Below are 21,507 nucleotides of genomic sequence, written 5' to 3'. Positions count from 1 at the left end.
AACACTTCAGTTTCAGGATCCAGGTCTTGTGGAGGTTAACTTTGTCAGAAACCTGTGTTTTCACACCATGACAGGGCAAAAATCACTATATGCGAGTAGAGTGAAAAGACAAAGAAAAGGCTAAATTGACAGATTAATCAATAAAAGTTGCTGTCAAGGTTGAGTAGTGAGGGAGTTGGCTTATCTCTGTAAAGAAGCATTGCTGTCTGTGTTCTCAGATTGGTTCCAGTTTATTGGAATAAAAGTATGTGGCGTTCAAAGTCTGTAAGTGGTAGAAATCCTTACTATTCTGAGCCAAATGACTTATGATTGATCAAGTTCATCATTTTCAATTCGTAATTAAATAAGAAAATAATAAGAATAAGAAAGCGTCTTCTCTCATAAATGAACATGGCAACACAGTTTATGTTTGCAAAGTTGCATCTGAACAAACCTCAAGACTTCTGAAACAATGTCCTTTGGATAGACAAGACCAAAGTGTAGGTTTTTGACCATAATTCACAGCATCACATTTGCAGAAAGCCAAACACAGCATATTTGCACAAACACCTCATACCAGCTGTCAAGCATTGTGGTGGAAGTGTAATGATTTTGGCTTGTTTTGCAGCTAAAAGATATTTGCAGTCATGAACTATTCTTTATACCAAAGTATACTCAAATGTGAGGCCACATGTCTAACAGCTAAAGCTTGGCCCAATGTGGGTAATGCAACAGGACAATAATCCCAAGCACAGAAGCAGTAAATGGCTTTGGTGAGATCTTAAGAGACATTAAGATAAATGAAATGAACTGAAGCAACGCTGTAAAGAAGAATGGGTCATAAAGTCCTCCACAATGATGTGAGACTGATAAAATCATACAAAAAAAATATTACTTCAAGTCACTGCTTCCAAAAGTTGCTCTATAAGCTACTGAATAAAAGGGATTTCTTATTTTCTCACAGGAAAAGTCCTGTTAAACCTCACTTTTCATTGTTCTGGTCACGTTTGTAAAAGTACCTATAACTTTACTAAAAAAACAGCAGGCTTTTTTCACTGATTAATTCCAGCCATGCACCAGAATGCTCTCCCCTAACTTTACAACAAACCAAAAGTCATATTTGAACCCCCCACAGCCACAAACGTGACCCATGTCTCCCGAAAAAGACGGATATTTGACTGTTCAGAGAGAGTGGGCGGAGCGAGGGCGGCGTTAAACACGGTTTGGTCCCTGCGGCTTTCCGTAGATCAGGGCCTGGGTGTAGCTCCCTGTAGCTGCGTAGGAAACAAGTACAAAACACCACTTCAGCCAGAGAGCCCGGAGGTGTCTCTTATATAAAGAAAAACGTAATATAACGCGTACAACATGCACTCGGTCACGCTGGACAGCAGTGGTTCACCGAAGAAGCGCTCGTTTTCTCGGGGAATGAGCGAGGACGAGTCTCTGCGCAGTATTATCAAAGAGGTGAGCGGACAGAAATCACGGCGTCGTTAACGTCAGTGTCAAACGTCACAGCTGTTTTAAAAAACCGAATAAGTTTGGTGTTTTTAATTTGTTCAACACTTAAAATAAACAGACGGCTAGGGTAAACGGAGCACTCGTCAGGCCCGTCGCTTCACTTCACTTCCTCGGCGTTAGCGCTGTTAGCTGTTCGTTGTTTTGTTTTTGTGGCTCATGATGATGATGATGATGATGATGATGATGATGATGATGATGATGGTGGTGGTGGTGATGCTCAGACTCCGCCTGAGATGTGTTTTCGTCTTCTCATCAGACTGACAGCTCCTCCAGACGTGTGACAAGAAGCGACAGCAGAGCGAGCACCCTGAAGAGGAGGAGTGACAGCCAGGTAGTAGCTAGCATAAAAACTGACACTCGATGAGATGAACTCATTGTTGTCTCAGTGTTACAGCATTGTATATGTGATGGACACGCAGTGCTACCTAATACCTCTGGGATGAGACGCTTGCATAGGCCGAGAGTCTAAAGGTTTTGTATCTTGTGACACAGATTGCTGTCTAGTTATGGTCAGTCATGCCAAAAAGTGGATGGATGGATAGATAGATGGATATATACTTTATAGATCCACAAAAAAAATGATTATGCTACAGCAGCAAGATGAAGAATAAAAATAGTGCAGCCTACAATAATTAACAAAGTTAAAGCGCCACAGGGGTCTAGTAAAGACCTTATATGTGATAGAATGGAAAAACTTTCTCTCATAGTATAACAATAACAAATTAAAGTAAATATGAAGACAGTTTAAAATAGTAAAAGCAAGACTGGCATTGTGGAAGAGTAATGCAAACTGCATTAGTACATAATATGTATGCTATAAGTGCATGAAGGTATAATAGAAATATGTGTGGAATCACATGTCTGACATGTGTGATCACCTGTCACAGAACGAGGAGTTCTTATACAGCTTTATAGAGAACAATGGGAATGATTTCCTGAGTTGTTTATGGCAGTGAGAAGGAGCTCTGCTGGCTCAGAAGTGTGGAGCAGAGTGGATATGATGCGTTGTCCATGACAGAGAGCAGTTTGTTCACTGACCTCCGGTCTCTGACTGACTCAAATGCCTCCAAATTCTGACCAATGATGGGTCCAGGCTTGAGGATTAGTTTGTGGATCCTGCTGACATCTCTGGCACTGGATTTATAAAGTAAATGAAATCATTTTTTTAAACAGCTGTTGCAGTTACATCTGTAAATATCTGGGTCTTTCTTTGTAGTTAGGAGAGAAATGTTTGAAATGAAAACCGTGTGACTGCCAGTAGTGACGGAGCAGTAAAACCATGAAATGGTACTTTCCAAATTGCAGAAGATGGTTTGCTTCAGAACTTTTAGTACAGCAATAAATGGCGATATCTCGTGTTTGTATGGCTTCCTTATTTTTACTAGTTCAGTCAAACTTGTACTAAACAAGCTTGTCTATCTGAAACCTCCGAAAGCATGTTGTACAGCATGAGTAACCCAGTTTTAAAAGATTATTATTAAAATAAAAAAGTCACAGGTTAACTAGATATTTTGTAAAAATAGAGATGGTTGTACTTCTACTCGGTAACTGACAGGGTGACTGCAAGGCTACGCATTCCCAGGACCCAGAAACTGAAGCATTGAGTTGAGTTATGATTTTAAATTTGTGTGTGTATGTTTTTCTTAATGGGATCCTTTTGGTCAGGAGATCACAGTCTAATAACTCCCAACTAGAGCAGAGCTTTTGTCTGCGTCATCAATTATGTAAAAAGCCTATCAGTTATGGGAAAATGGCCACAACATTAAATGCGGAAACAGAAGTGCTTCTGTCAGAGATTTCTTCCTGTTAAAGAGGCATTTCCTTTCCTACTGCGGCCAAGAGCTTCCTAAAGGGAACATTTCTGTCTTCATTATGTAAGTTGTTGACCTGACTTTGTAAAGTGCCCCAAGATGACCGTGTTATGACTTGGCATGGTATGAATTGAAGGGAAAACCTTTACAATGCTTATTTTCCATTCAGTATTAATTCATTTACACGTGTTTGACAGCAGCTGTCGGCATTAATTGATTTATAAATATAAGTAACAAACTCCTGTAAGAGACTCGTATGAATAAAGTGGACAAATAATCAAAGCTATCTTTTGTAAGATGCAGTAAAGTTTATTTTGAAGCTTATAATAACAGAATTTGTGTAACTTTAAATTTTAAGGTCATTGTTCATGATTGAGTTAAAGGGGACCAACAGGAGAGGATCCAGTATGCCTCATTTAAACTGCTTTGTGCTGATTTTAACTCAAAATACTTAAATGTTTTTTATTAAAATTATTTGTTTTCCTTTACTTTCAGCAATCTGAGCAGGACCTCTTCATGGGACTACCAGAAATGGTAACGATTTCTCACCATTATCCTCCTTATTGTTGCTATAAATATAATGATGTTTACTGCTATTGAAGGCTGTGCTCACAGTAATAAATCACAGCAGTGAAGCATATTCCTTTACATAGGGAGGCATTGTCACGCTACCACAGGAGGCCTCCCACAGATGGTTGCCTCTGAGAGCTCAACGAGCACTCCCACTGACTGGCATGCGTTCTCCTGAAGTTGCCTACACTGATCTGTTACCGTGTAACTTTGTGATATAGCTAGAGCTGCAGGCCAGCTATGAAGAGGCGGTGCAAGAGCTGCGTGGGCTGGAGGTCGAGCGAGAGGCTCTGTTGTTCCAGGTGGACGTCCTGCAGGACACACTGGAGGGTGTAGAGGAGCTGCTGGCTGAAGCCCAGAGAGAAGCTGGACAGGCTAGTTTGGTAAGTCCAGGTCGAACCTAAACACTAAGTAAAGTCTTAAAGTCTCTTAGAAATCCTTTTGTGTGTGTGTGTGTGTGTGTGTATAAAGTCGTTGTTTGTGATTACAACAGATTGTGACACTAACGAGCTGCTGCTGTCTCTTTGCATTTGTAGGAGTTGGAGCGAGAGAGGGAGGCCAAAAGGAAACTGGAGAGCATGGTGCACTCTTTGATGCAAGAAGTGGAAAGATTAAAAGAGGTAATGTGAGACCGTTTATGTAAGCTTGCAGAGGCTCCGAATTTGTTTATAAAGATGTAAAGGGAACCTTTTACGCAACAGTCTGTCAGGCGTGTGATCGCTCGTGAATATGAATGATGGCGATGCTATGTCGTTGTTTTGTTTTTTTTCTGGGTGTGTAACCCGGAGACACGGCAGGCCTGGGCATACAAGATTTTCTGTGTGTTGTGGTTTAGTTTCGTCCTTAAGGGTTTTAGCAACTGAGTCTCGTCTTTCTGGGAAAAAAGCCCTGAAAACGAAATGAAGAAGTTAGAAAAGTACAGAAGTACTTAAGTATCCAAGCCACATTTGTTTGAGACTGGCACAATCACTTATTTCAATTACTGTTACTCATTTTCCACTCCTAAAACTTCCACACCTTGTCCATTCTTGTGTTGTCCTTATAAAAACAATTTGTGGTGGTGCATAACACGTTTTGGAGTAATCTCTTTATTTTTCATGGTGAAAATAGTCTGATCACTTGACCTCTAGCCTGGTACCCCACTTAATTATGCTGAGTGTCTAGTGTGAAGGACAATCAGGAGTCTGCACAGGTTATTCTACTTTAAACCTGGAGCGGTAATGCTCTTCTTCAAGAGTCTGACTTCTTGCTTTTCTTATCTTCTCTGTTTAGATAGTGTTAGCTGAGTGGAGAGTAGGAATAAAAATTCTCAAGAATAGCTTTAAAATATACAATACTGTGCAAAAGTCTTGGACCACTCCTCATTTATTTATATTTTGCTTCCAAGGAGACAGACTTTTTCGATTTCTTTTTTTTTTTTTTTTTTTTTTTTGTCGTTGTTGATGTTGTTAAGCAGCTTAATACTTACCTATGAATCATTCAAGCTTAAAAAAGACACCTAACTCAAGGGATTAACCAGTGCTGTGACTACACATAACAGACAACAATTTTAGTTCATTTTTAAACATTTGTTCTGATTTATTTAGTTAAAATGTACAGAAAAAGCTAAAGATGACACCACAATATTTTTGCACCAACAAGATGGTTCTCAAAGAGGCAAAAACAAAAGGCAGCCAAAATCCTATTTGTTTGTGTCTTATATACTTTATTTGTGTGTTTACTAGTGCTGGGCGATATGGAAAAAATATTTATCACGATATGAATTATTTTATATCACGATAACGATATATATCACGATATACGACCTGACCTGTGGTCATCTGGAAAGTACGCAGTCTGTAAACAGCGAGTGCCGAGGGTGCAGTCTTTGTTTTGAGTTACCGTAAAGTATGTCGCAAATCCGGGTGCACGTACAGCAGCAAACCACGAGACGGAGTTTCTTTGCGAAAAATATCATTTTTTTATACCATATTATTTACTTGCATAAAGTTAAGAGCATGTATAGTGAGAAGACAACACTAATATATTTGCCACAGGCTATTTAACCCTTTAAGACCTACCATAGAACCAAGTCCGCCAGAGCTTATCTTTATGTTTTTACATGCTGTAGTGCCATTTGTGGGAGTATTTCAAGTTTCCATATATCAATACAACCGTTATAGCCCAAATTTTAATAATATGTATGCATTAAGTCCATAGTAACTACATAAATTGCAAAAACTTGTAGTGCAATAAACTACAAAAAAATTGAAAATCGTTTTTTTGTTTTTTACATATATTTCTAGTTAAAAAAAATTTAAGCGGTGTATCCCTCAAAACTGTAAATACAAAAGTTTCCAACCACGAGAAATTTATTTTGAGTGTCTTCATAGTTTTATTTTTGAGATACACTAATTTTTATATACTACAGGAAAAATGAAAATAAATATTATAATGCATCAAAATAAACTATTTCCAACAGTGTAATTTGAGTTCTAAGCATCCCAGAAACGATACAGAAAAGCATAAAGTCAAACATGTCTTTTAAAAACACCAACATAGGCTTATAAGGCCCTTTCGCGAAAATGACGTCACTTCCGGGTTTGGGCAGGTAATGTCGGACGTGCGATAGTTCGCGCTGACGTATATGCCAACGTAGGAAGTCTTATGAACGTCGGCAATGCCTGTTTCTGGAATATTGTGTTTTTGTTGCTGCAAGTTTGGAATATTATGTTTTTGTTGCTGCAAGTGCTTCTTATGCAATTTTTGCAAAGTTATATGTGGAAGGAAACCGTGACTTTGGACAAGCTAATGGCATAAGATGTAAGTACAACTCCGGTTTCACATGCAAAAAAAAAATTATTGCACTACCTTATGTGGTTCCAGTTCTACAGGGATTTAAAAATAGTTAGGTAAAACGGAGTGTACCTGCTCCGACCAGTTGTAAAGGGTTAATTATATATTTCATGTAATAATTTATAAAATTTGGGTTAGTACGATACAAACGATAGAAGACAAATGGCACGATAGACACTTTTCTATCGTCCACACGATATATATCGTCATATCGCCCAGCACTAGTGTTTACATGTTTCAATAAATTACTGCACATATTTCCTGTTTTCCTTCCAAAAAGAGATGATTGATGGCTCAAGATCTTTTAAAAAACACTGTAATTATATTTTCTATGAATGAGCACTGCATATGCTTTTCTTTGTTTACACCTTGCAGGAAGGAAATAACAAACTATCAGGTCCAGGTGAGATGGCTAAAGCAATAATGCAGGGACATAAAATAAGAAATAATGCCAACAAAGTCGAGAGCTCCTCCTCTCACAGCAGCAACGATGGATTGGGAGCTGCAGTGCAAAGAGGACAGAGTGAGGGCACAGAGGAGAAGCAGTGGAGAATGGTAAATAAGCCCATGTGTCACCAGCCTTCTCTTGCACTGGACAGCCTGGTCGCTGAGGATGGGGTCCACCAGAGACCTTATGAAAACGGGGCAGCAGATGGACTAGATCCCATGCTGGACGAAAACGACTCGGACAGCATAAGTGCCTACAAGGATGCATTCGATGAGACTCCAGAGCAGGACAGGATCTTTCCAGGTGACGGAGACACTTTGGAGCTGCCTCACGATGCAGAGAACACAAAGAAGAGCCCGTCTAATAATGGAGAAGCCCTCAGCAGTGAGGTCGAAGGCACCAAAAACAATGAAAGCTGCATTTTGTCTTAAATTTATGTTTCATCTACTACTGAGTAAGGTCAGAGATAAAATAGTTCATAACTTGATAAAATCCAGCAGCATTTTGATTTGAAGTTAGATATTTCTGTTCTTACAAAAATCAGTTGAGATTAGATGTTGCTAGTCAATAGTTTGACATTTTATGAGAAAATCATTAGTAGAATAACTGTGGAAATAATTGGCAGCTTAATCTATAATGAAAAGTTGAAAAGATTAGTTAGAGCCCTAGTTATGATACACTGTAGTAGAAGTTACATTTTTAAAAATTGTGCTGAACGATCTCAGGTTTACAAGCTAAAATTTCGCTGACTACTTTATGTTATTTGCCAATCATTTAATTCAAGTCTGTCGTAAGTGTTTGGGTTGGGTTTTTTTATGCATGTTGCAAAACATGGAACATACTCCATGTTGCTTTGACTGTTTACCTTTTTGATTTTAAGAAGGATATTTTATACACAAGCAGCAGTCAAGACAAAAGTCACGATTTATCTGTCTCGGTAAGAATCTCCACAGCAGCTGTTTTAGCTTCAACCAGAAGAAGACATTACAAACACAGAGGTTTCTTTTCTGTGAAGTTATTGTTAACTTAAATTTGATCATAAGGATTTTGATCAGGCTGTGTTGCTGGTTTCTCTCATGTTTTTCTTGGACTTGGAAGTCTGGTGATTTCAAATAGGCAGTCCATTTATTCAAAGCCTCAAAGTCTTAAAATTTTTATGTGTTATTATTAAAAAAATAGACGGAAAATGGATTTGGCTGCATTTGCACTTTTTAAAGTTCTTATATTGTGACATTTATTTGTCAGATTACATTAAAGCCAACATTCCCTTTTTTAACCAAATGTGTCAGCCAGACCTGACGAGCTGACCACTGCAGGCTGGATTTTTTTTGTCTGCCTGCAAGGACATACTGCATGTTTGCACATTCGCAGTGGAACTTGCTGAACATTGCCTCTTCAGATGTCTTTCATTGCTGTAAAACACTTTGTATGTAACATTTTTAATGCCTTTTTACTTTTTTTTTAATTGTGCCAGAATCAAAAGTAGACTCCTCACTTCATCTATGATCCGTAGCCTGCACGAGCACCTATGAATGTATACTGATTTCCAAAATGCACACAGGTTTGTGTCATTTATGAGTGTGTTTGCATGCAATACTATCAACTACATGTAATGAATAATACTTTGATGTCTTATTTGCTGTTACAAATACTTTTTTAAAAAGGGATTTTCAGTGTCAGTTTACTTTGTAGACCATGTATCATTCTTTTATTCCCCAGTTTACAAAGTCGATTTAACAAAGTTGACAAATAATTGAAGTTTTGAACATATCAGGCTGGACTTTAATGATTAAAAAAGCATATATTGATAAATGGATCTCTTGTGGAAGACAGAAGCAGAACAATAAATCTGCACGGGTTATGTTGAAGTTGCTGCATTTAGCTGTGTATCATTTTTGGTTTTAATACAGGTTGTTGCTAGTTCTTTATAACCTGTAGCATCGACTGTCAAATGTACGTAGGTTTAGGAGGTTACTGTTATTTTAGTGCTGTGTGGTGATACTGTGGTCAGTTCTTGAGCAGTCAGGTGATGGCAAATGAATTATAACACCAACATCCATAGACAGTTCATTTTCAAGTTTTCCTGGTGATACAAAAAAAAAGAAAGAAAAGGAAATGACCTTTGACATGTTGCTGTGCAGCCAAATTGTTTTTTTTCTTTAATTTCACACAAAAGTACTGAAAATACATCCTTTTATGTATGATGCCTTTTTTCTGTTTGTAATATTTTCAACTCTTATCATTGGCTTTGAAATAGATGTTCAGATTTAAATGTTAATGCCATACATTTATATCATAATAAAATGAGTGAGTAATGCTTTGTGCCGTTTCTGTCAACTTGCATTTAAAATATGGAGAAAGTGAATAAAAACAAATAATGACTTAATAAGCAGCTTGACATTCAAGCCTAATTATCAAGGAACGTGTTAACGCCTGCTCGTCTTTCAAATCTCTGATGATCAGTTAAACACCTCATTCTAGGAGACTCATGACCGATCATATAACTGATTATATATTTAGTACACTAAAGGTAAAGGTTGCCTTCCCTTTTTCAGACTGATTTCTGGGAATCACATAAAATAACAGTTTACAAATGAAAGCAGGAATGGATAGATTTTTGTTTTCTTCACTTATTTTGAGCACATCATGTTCCATCATTATTTGCACAAAATATGGAGAAATCAGGTCATCTTTACTTTCATATTATGAGTAACTTCAAAGTAAGTGACACAAAGGTTTGTTGCTGTTCCGGGTGCAACTAAGTAAATCATTTTAATTACTTTCTTCTTTGTAAATCGTTTTCAGTTTAATTTTAAACACCCTATTGGCCATTATGGGGGTAAAAGAAAATGCACCATCTTCCAAGTCTTAAGATTTTACATATTGGGACACAATAAAAAAAACAACAATCTACTACATCAATCAAACTTCAATGAACTGAAGCAATGCTGTAAGAAAGATCGGGCCAAAATTCCTCCACAACAAGGAAAGTTATACAGAGTCATACAGAAAATGATTATCATTGTTGCTGAAAGTGTTTCTATAAGCTATTGACACATGAACTTACTTTTTCACATTCTTAGGTTTTATTAATTGAATAAATGACAGTGCAATGTTGTTTATCTGAGGTTTTATTTAAATCATTTATTTGAACCTGGTAAGAATCACATTTGTTAAAAAATGACATCCTGATAAATATCGTTATATAAGACATGTGAGCTAACTGTTGCCTCCTACGGGGTTCGACTGCACAAACATGCAGAGGGGAACAGCCATTGTGGTTCATAGTTCAGTTAGGTTCATTGATTTTGACACAAGAGTTCTTAAATAGTGCTAACTCCATAAAGGCAGCACAGATTACAAAAATAACGTTTTGAAAAAAAAAAGTTATTTGACTAAAATGTACGAATGGACTCATGATTATAAATTTTATTACAGAAAGATCTGAAACCTATCTGCAAGAAAGTGAAAAAACATGAAAAGCAAGAAAGATCATACAAAGAGACCCCAACAGCTGGCTTCTATCAGTTACTACTAATTTCAAATACTGAAAAACATCTCAAAACATCCCTTTTTCTTTCTTCATTTTCAGCTGTTTCCACTGCGGCAAGCTCACAAACTGATCTTTGGTCATTCCAAAGACGGTGGTGAAGTCAGAGTCAGAGAGGTATTTCTGCAAATGAAGTGACAAAGTTTAGTGAGTGATGGTTATTTTTGAGCTGCAGAGATTTATTGGTGATTGTTGTAATCATCACTAAGTAATGAGTAAGCAGATACACGTACAAATCTTGAACTTAAATGTGGAATTTATGGGAAATGGAAACATTGGGAACGTTTCAACGTTCCAAGCTTCTCTAGACCAAATCTTTCACCTGTATTTAAAAAAAAGACCAAAAAAAAAACTATGCTAGTTTTCTTTGGGTACAGTATGCTGCTTATCAGACTCTTTAAATGGAGCGATATCTCTTAAATGAAAACACTCTTCAGCTCTTTTGCTGTATAAAATATTTATTTTTTCTAGTTTCTAGTCTGAGCAGCACATTGGGCAGCAGAGATGCCTCAGAACAGGGAGGTTCCTGGCTCTGTGTGGGTTCTCTCCATGTTCTCCAACTTCCTTCTACAGCATGTTAAGTTAACTGATTATTCTAAATTAGCTGGAGGTATGAATGGTTGACTGTTTCTCTGTGCTAGCTGTCCTGGTGACCTGTCCAGAGTGTACATGGCCCTATGTTAGCTGGGAAAGACTCCAGCCCCCCCTAAACAGTATAAGTGCTTAAACAAAACGGTTAGAAGGATAATTTCTCCTCTTTAAGCGTCCGCCCTCCCTTTTTTTGTTTTATCAGGCAGAAGACAAATGTCATTGTTTCAAGAAGGAAATGCTTTAAGACTTAATGCACTCTCCTCCCCTGCGCGTACGTACCTCTTTCTGTTTCGGGTCAACACCTTCTGGCAGCTCGCTGGCAAGCTTGTTTCTCAAAGCATCAGGTGGGAAAGACTGAAAACTTTTCACACTGTTCCCACCGTTCTGCTCCTAGAAAATCACATTAAAAGAACATTTTAGTTTATATTGTATTATTAGTCTACTAACTGCTTGCAGTTTGAGTATACAAATCACAGTACTTTATTAATGCAGGATCTGGCCCTTATTCTTTACTCCTGTCTCTGAATTATATTAATCACATGTATATTTAAGGCAAAGCCAATAATCACCATGTTGAAAGGTTCTTTGTAGTTTAGTGTCCTGGTTTCCCATGTACTTAGAGTATAGTGATGAATTGATTGTCTATTTCTATAGAACCAAATCACAACAACAGTTGCCTGAAGGTGCTGTATATTGTGATGGCTTTCGTGGTTTTGATTGTGTTTTCTTTGTGCTTGGTTTCAGTTGGATTTCTGTTTGTTTTGTAAACAGTCCCTAATCAGTTTATTTCCTCGTTCAGATGTTTAGATTATTTCTACCTTCATTATGAACTTTTGTTTGGCCTTTAGGATTCATATTCTTTATTTTGTATTTTGGATTCTGTTCATGTTTAGAGCATTTATATTTATTTACTTGTTTTAGTTTGTCCCTGCCTCCTCAGTTTCCTTTTGCATATTGTTGTCAAGTCTTCTCCAGAATAGCTCTTGTTTTGTTTTGTGAGTCATTTCGCTCTTGTGCTTTGTCCTTATATTTATTTCGTCTCACTGTCCTTTATTAGTTTCACCTGAGTCTTGTTGCTCTTATGTTTCCACTCTCGCTGATCTCTGGTGCCCATTTAAAGCTCCAGTTTGCTTGTTCTCTTTATTGTGTTGTCCACCTAGCTGTGTGTCTGTGGCAGTACACGCCCAGTGCTCCCAGTTACTTACCTGGCTTTGCTCTTTGTGTTTGTTTGGATTCTTGGATTTTGATTCATCAACAATAAATATTTTGAACTTTTGCCTTCTGTTTCCTACACTTGAGGGTCTAATATAGCTACACTCCACACTGCAGATTATGATATGACTTTTAAATCTTTTAAATCCAATAATTCATGAGCTAAAACTTCATGCTAACATAGAACTTTGTAGCAAGTTTTAACCTAAACAGAGTTTGAGAAATGAATAAAACTTTACATACTGCAACAGCAACATTAACAGGTGACGCTGTATCTCCAAACTCCTTCTTCAGCTCCTCATAGCTCTTTCCTGACTGAAAGAGAGAAATATTTGTAAGATTATTTTAATTATAAATGGAAATCCACATTTCAGCTCAAAAGCATAACACTCACACTCCATTTGGTGGGATCCCAGGCTGTAAACCACCCAGTGAAGGTGGGTGGCTCGAAGCCTTGCTTGATCAAGACAATGGGGGTGTGTGGATCTCTGTCACCCGGGTGGGTCTGCAGATACTCTTGGCTGGTTGTCAGTGCCTCTTTGCGCTCCTCCTCATTTGCGTCTTTACCGACCCAGATAAACACCTGAGAGAAAAAAGGAGAAAAAGCAGGATGTGATTAAAGAGATGGAGTAGCCTACGGTATTTATTTATTTATTTCATTGTTATGTTCATATTAATAACCTGACATAAATCCTACCTGGTCCCATGTGTCCAGTAGCATGACATCATCCTCGCTGAGGTCATCCTGTATGAAGTGAGTCACTTCAGTCACAATGAAACGCCCTGTCTTATTGGAGCATTCAAACAGGCGTGGCTTATGGTCCAAAACTACCTGCTGCAATCTGCGGATGGCACATAACCAAGTGAAAGCAAACATATAGAAAAGTCACACTTGAAGCTGTTGGTTCACCTGTTCATACTATCCTCACCTCTTGTCACTTGCATAGGGAGCTTTCCCCCCAAGCAGTTCCCAGAATTCAATGGGCTCCTGACCCTCTGCAATAATCTCTTCAGAGCCTCGTGGTGAGTTCTGGCTGATTGCTGAGCTGACCTCTTTCGCCATGGCTCTCTCATCTCCACTTGATCCCTGGTTTACAAAAAGATGCCACCCCCGACCCCAGAGCTCATCAATAGGGCTATATTTTACTAAAAATGATCATTTTATTTAATTTAATCTGGTTTTAGAAAATGAGGGAAATCTTGTGACATGTTTGTGATTCTTATGAAGGAAAGTCGTGAATGCTGAGTCAGCAGCTGGTAGAGATGAACTGTTTGACTCAGCAAAACCACAGCAAGGGCGGATGCTCACCGACAGACAGACTGAAAAGCCAATGAGTCCTAGTACTTTGATATATATATATACACTATATGCTCAAAAAATACATCCAACCAGTTATATTCATTCATGGTTGGACATGTCCTTCAACGCACATATTAAACAAATATGTAAGACTGCTTTCTTCCATTTGCGCAACATCTCTAAAGTTAGAAATATCCTGTCTCTTAGTGACGCTGAAAAACTAGTTCATGCATTTATTACTTCCAGGCTGGACTACTGTAATTCATTATCATCAGGATGTCCTAAAAACTCGCTGAAAAGCCTTCAGCTAATCCAAAATGCTGCAGCAAGAGTACTGACAGGGACTAGAAAGAGAGAGCATATTTCTCCTGTTTTGGCTTCCCTTCACTGGCTTCCTGTTAAATCCAGAATTGAATTCAAAATCCTGCTCCTCACATACAAGGTCTTAAATAATCAGGCCCCATCTTATCTTAATGACCTTGTAGTACCATATCACCCTATTAGAGCACTTCGCTCTCGCTCTGCAGGCCTACTTGTTGTTCCTAGAGTATTTAAAAGTAGAATGGGAGGGAGAGCTTCAGTTTTCAGGCCCCTCTTCTGTGGAACCAGCTTCCAGTTTGGATTCAGGAGACAGACACTATCTCTACTTTCAAGATTAGGCTTAAAACTTTCCTTTTTGCTAAAGCATATAGTTAGGGCTGGACCAGGTGACCCTGAATCCTCCACTTAGTTATGCTGCAATAGACGTAGGCTGCCGGGGATTCCCATGATGCATTGAGTTTTTCCTTTCACCCTTCTCACTCACTATGTGTTAATAGACCTCTCTGCATTGAATCATATCTGTTATTAACCTCTGTCTCTCTTCCACAGCATGTCTTTATCCTGTTTTCCTTCTCTCACCCCAACCGGTCGCAGCAGATGGCCCCGCCCCTCCCTGAGCCTGGTTCTGCCGGAGGTTTCTTCCTGTTAAAAGGGAGTTTTTCCTTCCCACTGTCGCCATAGTGCTTGCTCATAGGGGGGGTCATATGATTGTTGGGTTTTCTCTGTACCTATGAAGCGCCTTGAGGCGACTTTTGTTGTGATTTGGCGCTATATAAATAAAATTGAATTGAATTGAATTGAATAGTTATTGACCATCAATTTTTTCCTTAACAGCCTCCACTCTTCTAATGATGCCCTCTTTCCTTTGGTATTTGATTCTCTTCAGCCACAAGAGTATTAGCTATGATAAGCCCTGATGATAGATGCTAAGGTCTGACTTTCGGCTCCACCCAAAAGTGCAGAGGCCTGTCTGGGCCTGCTGAGTTAGTCAGCTCAAAACTGTGAGAAACAATTTCTTTACAGTCCTTACAGCAAACTTATATTAAAATCTTAATAAAAACCAAAACTTACTATCTGTACATTACTTTATTCTGTTTTTGGAGGAAGGACATCCACCATTAAACTCTTCTAAATCAAACATGTGGAGCTACCACTGTTGCAACCCCTTCAGACAAGGGAGCAGCTGCTTTTACTGTTTCTAATTAATTCAGAGAAAATTTACATGCTTGTTATTCTTACTAAACTTAGGGTACCTAAACCTTAAATACTGTACATTCAGGTGCCTTTAAAAATCAGTTTGATAAGAATATTTTACTCATTAGCCCTTAAAGCTTCATCGTAAAGCCACATCGTTGAATTACTGCAAGAACCCGTCATCTGTTCCTATTTTCTATGTAAAGGTGTTAGACAGAAGGGGATTTTTATTAGTTTCTTTTCGGCAAAGGGACCTCACCTATGCACCCAAAACTCAGACTTTCAAAATGACTAATCTTTTAATTTAGAAAAATTATTTAAAAAAAAAACATCATGTGAAATGTGACTCACCCCTCACTGTGAAGAAAGAAATCTCCCCAAATAGCTAGGCATTTCTCTCCAGATACCTTCATCATGAATTATATTACATTCAAGAAGTAAGGGACAAAAATGCTCTAAAGGGCCTGTCAGTTTCTCTGTCTAAAATAAAGTTGGATCTTTTACCTTTCCGCACCAGAGATACATTCCTGTTTGGCTCTTGAGCAAAAACACATCACTGGAGTTTAGAGAGGTGGCCAGGGCTGGGACCTCGATGGTTTTTGTGTTAAACTGGTCAGTTCCGTGAACCTGAAACAATCTCACTGGAGGCTCGGGTTCTGAAGATCCTTTTCTAGATGTGCCGCCCTAAAGGGAAGAACAAAAATGTCCTGTACAGAGTAGCACTTTGTAATAGGGCACCCAACAAACGATGTGATTCCCATAGAATTTAATGGCATTTCAATGTATGTTATCTATAATCACAATGTAATTTAACAATAAGTTGGTAAAAGTTCAACGTTTTACAGATAAAAAAGGAAAGGAGACATTATACTGTTAGTAATTTTAAGTTTTATTTAAGTAATTTTCCATAACTATATGTAATGCATAACTAATTTGAAGTATTGAGCAAGCAATGCTAATGAATGCGTACTATCAGGTAATTTACTAGAAGAACAACCAAAATTTCTCCATCTTCAACTGTAAATGTGTTGTACTTTGCAGGGTTTTTTTTGTAAAAATGACAAAAAGAAAGCAAATAAATTATTAAACTATGCAAATGAAAAAGCATAAATATATGCATTTATATATCATATCCAATGATTTATTGTTGATTCTCTTGTGTCCAAGTCTGGGTTTGCATGTAATTTTGCTGTAATTTTAATTGGAAATAAAAAATATGAATTAAGATTTGGCTCCATCAGTATAAAAGATCACATGGGCCTATGCTTGTTTTTTCTTATAAGTAGAAAAGGGAGAACGATTATTAGCACATTTTTATATGCAATGTAAATGCATGTCCTTTCATATTTTATATGTAATATACAAGGACAGTCGAATTGTGAAACATCCATGATGCACACCAGAGTAAATGTACAATAAAAAAAATAAAACGCTCAAGTAAGACACCAGTAATTTAAATTACTTGCAGTATAATTTGTGTATCTTTTCATTAAACATTAATGTTGTAAAAACTGAATTATTCCTTTCTTATTCTAGAGTATCTAACAGTGAGGATTTATAGGTAAATATGATTTCATTGTAATGCATTGAAATTCCACTTAGTTTTAGGGAAATTCTACCTACCATATCACGTATCATAAAGTGTTGCCCTGTACTGTTACAAAACCAGAAGCGGGGTGTGTATGTTTCAAATGAAATAAGGGTAAGTTGAGAGAAGAATCTTACTTCAAAGATAACCAGTTTTCCTTTGAACATTGCCATGAAGTGTCTTGGCTCCCTGCCCATAGTTACTCTCACTTGAACGGGCTCTCCATTGTACTTTTGATCTAAGCTCACAGCCTGGAAAGCCGAGGCAGCCAGCTCGTCCTGTGTCGCATGACGACCCTGAAATTTCAAGTGACACAGTAGTGTAATCTCATACGGTACAGTGACACATACAAAGTTTAGGTGTGTGATTGTGAATTGCTTTAACTGTGACCTCACCTGCCACATATAGAGCAGGTAGCACTTCTTGTTGTTAACCAAGTAAGTGTAGAGGATCAGGTAGCAGTCTCCTCCATAGAAATATCCATACCACTGGGGGTCCACAGGGGCTAGCTCCAGATTTTCAATTCTCCACACCTGGGCAGGTCAAAAGTAAATTAACATGGAATATCTGCACTTTCTCTGTGAAATCACCAACATGAATGTTTAATTTGAAGAGCTGAAAGCTTCAAACAGACCAGAGAGCAGCATCAGCAGTACTTGATTTTCTCCTGATATGAAGTTTTAAAATCTGTAAGTATGTTAGTGACCCCGTGAGGCTACACCGGTAATTACACCATAAGGAGGGGAAAATAGGTGGTTGAAGGACAGAAAGCAGTCTTTCCTGCTCTTTAATTCTGATTAAAAAATAAATAAACAAACAAATAATAACTGAACTCTGTGTGGTTTGAAGAGGTCCACAGGTTTGAGACTGATTACAGCATAATCAAGTCATCATTTCTGGTTTTACAAAGTAGGCTGTCACACAGAATGAGGACTTTTTTTTAGATACTTGGCATGAGATCTTTACAATCGCCAAACAAATATATTTTGTTAATTTATTTTTGGTGATATATCTGTGAAACCATGTTCAAATGACACCATGAGATTATTATTTCGACTTCTAGCTAGGTTTTTAATGACTGATTGTTACATTTGATGGACTGTTTATGACGTGGGAGGAGTCTTTGATGCAGAGGACTGTTTGATGCAACCACATTACTGATAAAAATGTTAAATTTAGAGTTAATTTATTCCTATACCTCTACTTGACCTGTGCCATTGTCCACCATCCTCTCTTGTGCAGCAACCTCTGGCTGGGCGTGCATCAATGAAGCATCAAATTTCTCCTGTGTGACATGAGCTAAAGAAAATATGATGATAAAGCAATATTATAAAGATACTGTGATCAGAAGAAACTTGTATGTAGGTTAGTTTTCTTTTAATATCTGAAGACGTTTTTGTTATATGTGTGTGTATTTCTTTCCCCTCCTCTGAATTTACAGTTACACGTACCGATCCTTCCTTTTGTGCTCACTTTTCCCAGACCTTGAGTCTGGTCTTTCACAGTCCACCTCTGGAACAGCTGCTTGAAGAGAGCTGACTCTGCCCCATCATTCACTGTCTCCACATTTGTAGTGATCGGGTAGTTTTTCGCTTTAATGAAGTCCTACAACAGCAATTCAATTACAACAGAGGAAATAAATATGACACCTTTTATCAGTTAGGTAAAAGCTCTTAACAGTTCCTCTCACCAAAGCTCTGGTCATAGCGGCCTGTCTTTCTTCTTTGTTTGCTTTCTTCCCCTTCCACACAAAGATCTTTACCCCTCCCTGGTCCAGGATGTAGCAGTCCTAAAATAATAAGATTATTTGTAGTAATTTTACAAAACTAAGTCATTATATTTTAGTAAATATGGAGTTTTAGCTCTAGCTCATTATTGTGGTTGAATATTAATGTGTATAGCTCACATCATGGTTAAGAAGATCCTGAACTAGTGGTCTCGTAGCAACTTCTGTGACCCTCATCTGGCCGTCTGCATCTGAGACCCTGAAATGAAAGTTGTTAACAAATAAAATAGTGCAAAATTGAATCTTAACATAGATATGGTATCAGTTGTCGGTGAGCTTCTCACTGGTAAAGTGTGAGTTGTCCCTTCTGTTCTTGGTCAACTGTTTCATCAGGAGGTCCGTCCTTCAGCGCTACGGTTCTTTCTCCAAGCGTCTCTGTCATGAGCTCCATGGCCTGAGGAGAGCTGCTCTCAGCTTCACCCTCCACCACTCTGATCTCTGCCCGACCTCCTCTCTCTCTGTCTCGGATGTCTTGGGCCAGCAGCATGCCCTGAGAAACAGCAAAGTAACAGTTTACTTCTACATACTGGACACTCAGTACCGTAATCTGCAGTAATAGCTTTAAGTATTTTAAGTACAAGCTGTCGCAATGTCCAAGAGTTAGGAAGAGTTGGGAAGCTGGAATATAATTTGGTCAATTCCTCAGATAAACCTTGTTTTAAACATCCTATTAAACATGTAAAAACATGTGAGTTGGTTTTGTGAGCACTGCAGAAACAGACATCTTGGCAGAAATTAAAAAAAATGCTGCTTTCCCTGTTAAACTGTTTGTGTGTGCTTCTTAGATCAGAATCCCCTTTTTCTTTATTCCTTGGTGCGTGATGGCCTTAAAATAAGTCATATTCGAATTAACATTATGTACCTGTACTTCAGTTCCAGCCTTGTACTTTGTCTTTTTTTTAAACTGTGTTTTTAATGCGCACCTGTATTTCTCCACTTTTAAATCCGTGTTATTTGCTTTTCAGTTCAGACTTTCTGCGAGCATTTGTTAGAAACCTCTTTTATCATGCCACGTTTGCTTGTCTGAACATGTGAGCTTACTATTTAATAAATATGACTGAATCACCTACAGAATAAAATTACAATATGCAAATATTCACTAGATAAAGGCTCTTTATGATTTAAAAGTTTAAGTCACTTTTGCAATGATATTATCTGTACCTTAGTTTCTTCCTGCAGAGCATTTAACCCTCTGCAGGAAGAAGGAAATGAGCTTTAACTGTGCACACCCACAACTCTTCATGGCAGATTTCATAATGATACTTAACTGGCAAAATAAGTAAAAATATTAAATATTACATACATTGAGAAAAGCACAGAGTATAGAGATTTTAATAGGAGTAATTTAGATTAACTGAACCTGTAACTACACCATACCGGTACAGTTAAGGTAAGGTAAAGGTAAAGCCCTTACTGCACATGCTTTTCTTATTTCTTCTTAAATGTATATTCCAGTATGAGTATCCCATCCAACAGCACTGTTACACTTAAAAAATAAAATCTTACTTTGAGCCTTTCCTGTCTGTTACTCTTTGGTCCGTTCCACTGAACGATGTTCTTGCCCAAGTCCAGCAAAAACACATCTGAAAGGTTAAAACTCTTCCAGCTCATCTCCACCTGAAAGAATAAAGCATAAAGCAATCTTTCTGTAAGATAAAATCTGTCCAGTAATGTTATATAACTGCTTCGAAGTGTGGCTCACCTCCTTGGCAATCACCCTTTTGTTTCCTTTCACATGGAGCAGTCTCTTCACATCATATGTGTTGGTTTCAGTGTGTCTCATGCCTGATGCAACTCCACCTTTCTTGTAGCTAAAAATATTGCCATTATAATTGTTGTGGTTTCTTTTACTTTATATGAATAACTACTGTGCTGGCATTCACTCACATTATGCCTTGTTTGAAGTAGCCCTTGAAAGTGTCAGATTCGTAGTCCTGAACCTCTCTGTACTGAACCGGGGAAGAGCCCAAAAATTCATCGAGCTGCACAGTGTAAATAGCAGCAGAACCCTGCTCATCCTGAGTGGACTGTGAGCCGATCCAGTAGTGGATATTGTAAGACAGAGAGTTGCCCACCTTCTGGGTCTGGAGAAGTACACAATTGTGTCAAGACTGTCGTGTATAGCAGGAATCAGATAAACCCAAGAGCATTTGATTACCATTGACTACTAAAAACAAAAAACAAAACCAAATGGAAAAGTGTACAAAACCAACAGCAGAATTAACTACATAATATGCAGTCCTTGAATCTAAAAGTGTAATAGTGCATCAGTGGCCATCACAGACTTACAAACAGAAGCACATAGCAGTCGCCATCAAAAAAGCTTCCGTAAGATTTCTCAGGAACTTGAACCAGCTCCATTTTCTGTTGCACAACAACAAAATGATAGTGTCTTTATTTTCATGTTCACCAAACACATCTATACATCAGATTTAACAACTACTTCAATCATCACTGCTCATCACTTGCCAGGACAAGCAGCTGAATTAGATTTTTTTTAAAAAAACGGCTACAATATTATAATTGTCAATATTGCAGCAATTACAATTACCTCAATTCTCCAGATTATAATCCCAGGGCTGCGGGTTACTGCTCGAAATGTTTGGTCCATGTTGCCTGGATGCACTCAGTTTCAGTGGCACTTTGGAAGCTTAGTTTTCCTTTTCTGGAAGAGTAAACTGATATTTTAGTGCACTGAAGATAATTTCCTTCTTTACAAACTTATTTACAAACTACAAACCAATTCAAAATCATGTGAAATACTGTTTAAATCTCATAATGCAAGAATTATCCAGCCATACATA

The 21,507-nt window shown here is 37.9% G+C and overlaps 2 protein-coding genes across 3 annotated transcripts; one reads left to right on the top strand and one right to left on the bottom strand.

Annotated features, from left to right (window-relative positions):
- The first annotated feature begins 1,067 nt into the window (after positions 1-1,067).
- si:ch1073-456m8.1 (leucine-rich repeat flightless-interacting protein 1) lies at positions 1,068-9,481 on the top strand. Its single transcript, XM_063474300.1, has 6 exons — positions 1,068-1,443; positions 1,754-1,828; positions 3,804-3,842; positions 4,100-4,261; positions 4,415-4,498; positions 7,089-9,481. Exons 1-6 carry the CDS (start codon positions 1,345-1,347, stop codon positions 7,590-7,592), a joined length of 963 nt encoding a protein of 320 aa, XP_063330370.1. The 5' UTR covers positions 1,068-1,344; the 3' UTR covers positions 7,593-9,481.
- Positions 9,482-10,720: 1,239 nt separating this feature from the next.
- avil (advillin) lies at positions 10,721-21,314 on the bottom strand. Of its 2 annotated transcripts, none has more exons than XM_063473095.1 (19): positions 21,255-21,314; positions 20,993-21,067; positions 20,591-20,787; positions 20,406-20,514; positions 20,210-20,320; positions 18,988-19,193; positions 18,824-18,902; positions 18,608-18,706; positions 18,369-18,522; positions 18,116-18,216; positions 17,313-17,450; positions 17,055-17,213; positions 15,834-16,013; positions 13,444-13,601; positions 13,212-13,356; positions 12,909-13,097; positions 12,761-12,829; positions 11,582-11,692; positions 10,721-10,834 (listed from the first exon to the last, which is right to left on the bottom strand). In XM_063473095.1, the coding sequence occupies exons 1-19, from the start codon at positions 21,312-21,314 to the stop codon at positions 10,721-10,723; spliced, it is 2,454 nt and encodes an 817-aa protein (XP_063329165.1). The 2 variants fall into 2 exon arrangements, with proteins under 2 accessions (XP_063329165.1, XP_063329167.1); XM_063473097.1 differs by having other exon boundaries at positions 12,764-12,829.
- Positions 21,315-21,507: the final 193 nt, after the last annotated feature.

This window comes from Pelmatolapia mariae, linkage group LG5 (genome assembly GCF_036321145.2).
Source record: "Pelmatolapia mariae isolate MD_Pm_ZW linkage group LG5, Pm_UMD_F_2, whole genome shotgun sequence".
In the NCBI taxonomy this organism is placed as follows: Eukaryota; Metazoa; Chordata; class Actinopteri; order Cichliformes; family Cichlidae; genus Pelmatolapia; species Pelmatolapia mariae.
This window is presented reverse-complemented; position numbering and strand designations above follow the sequence as displayed.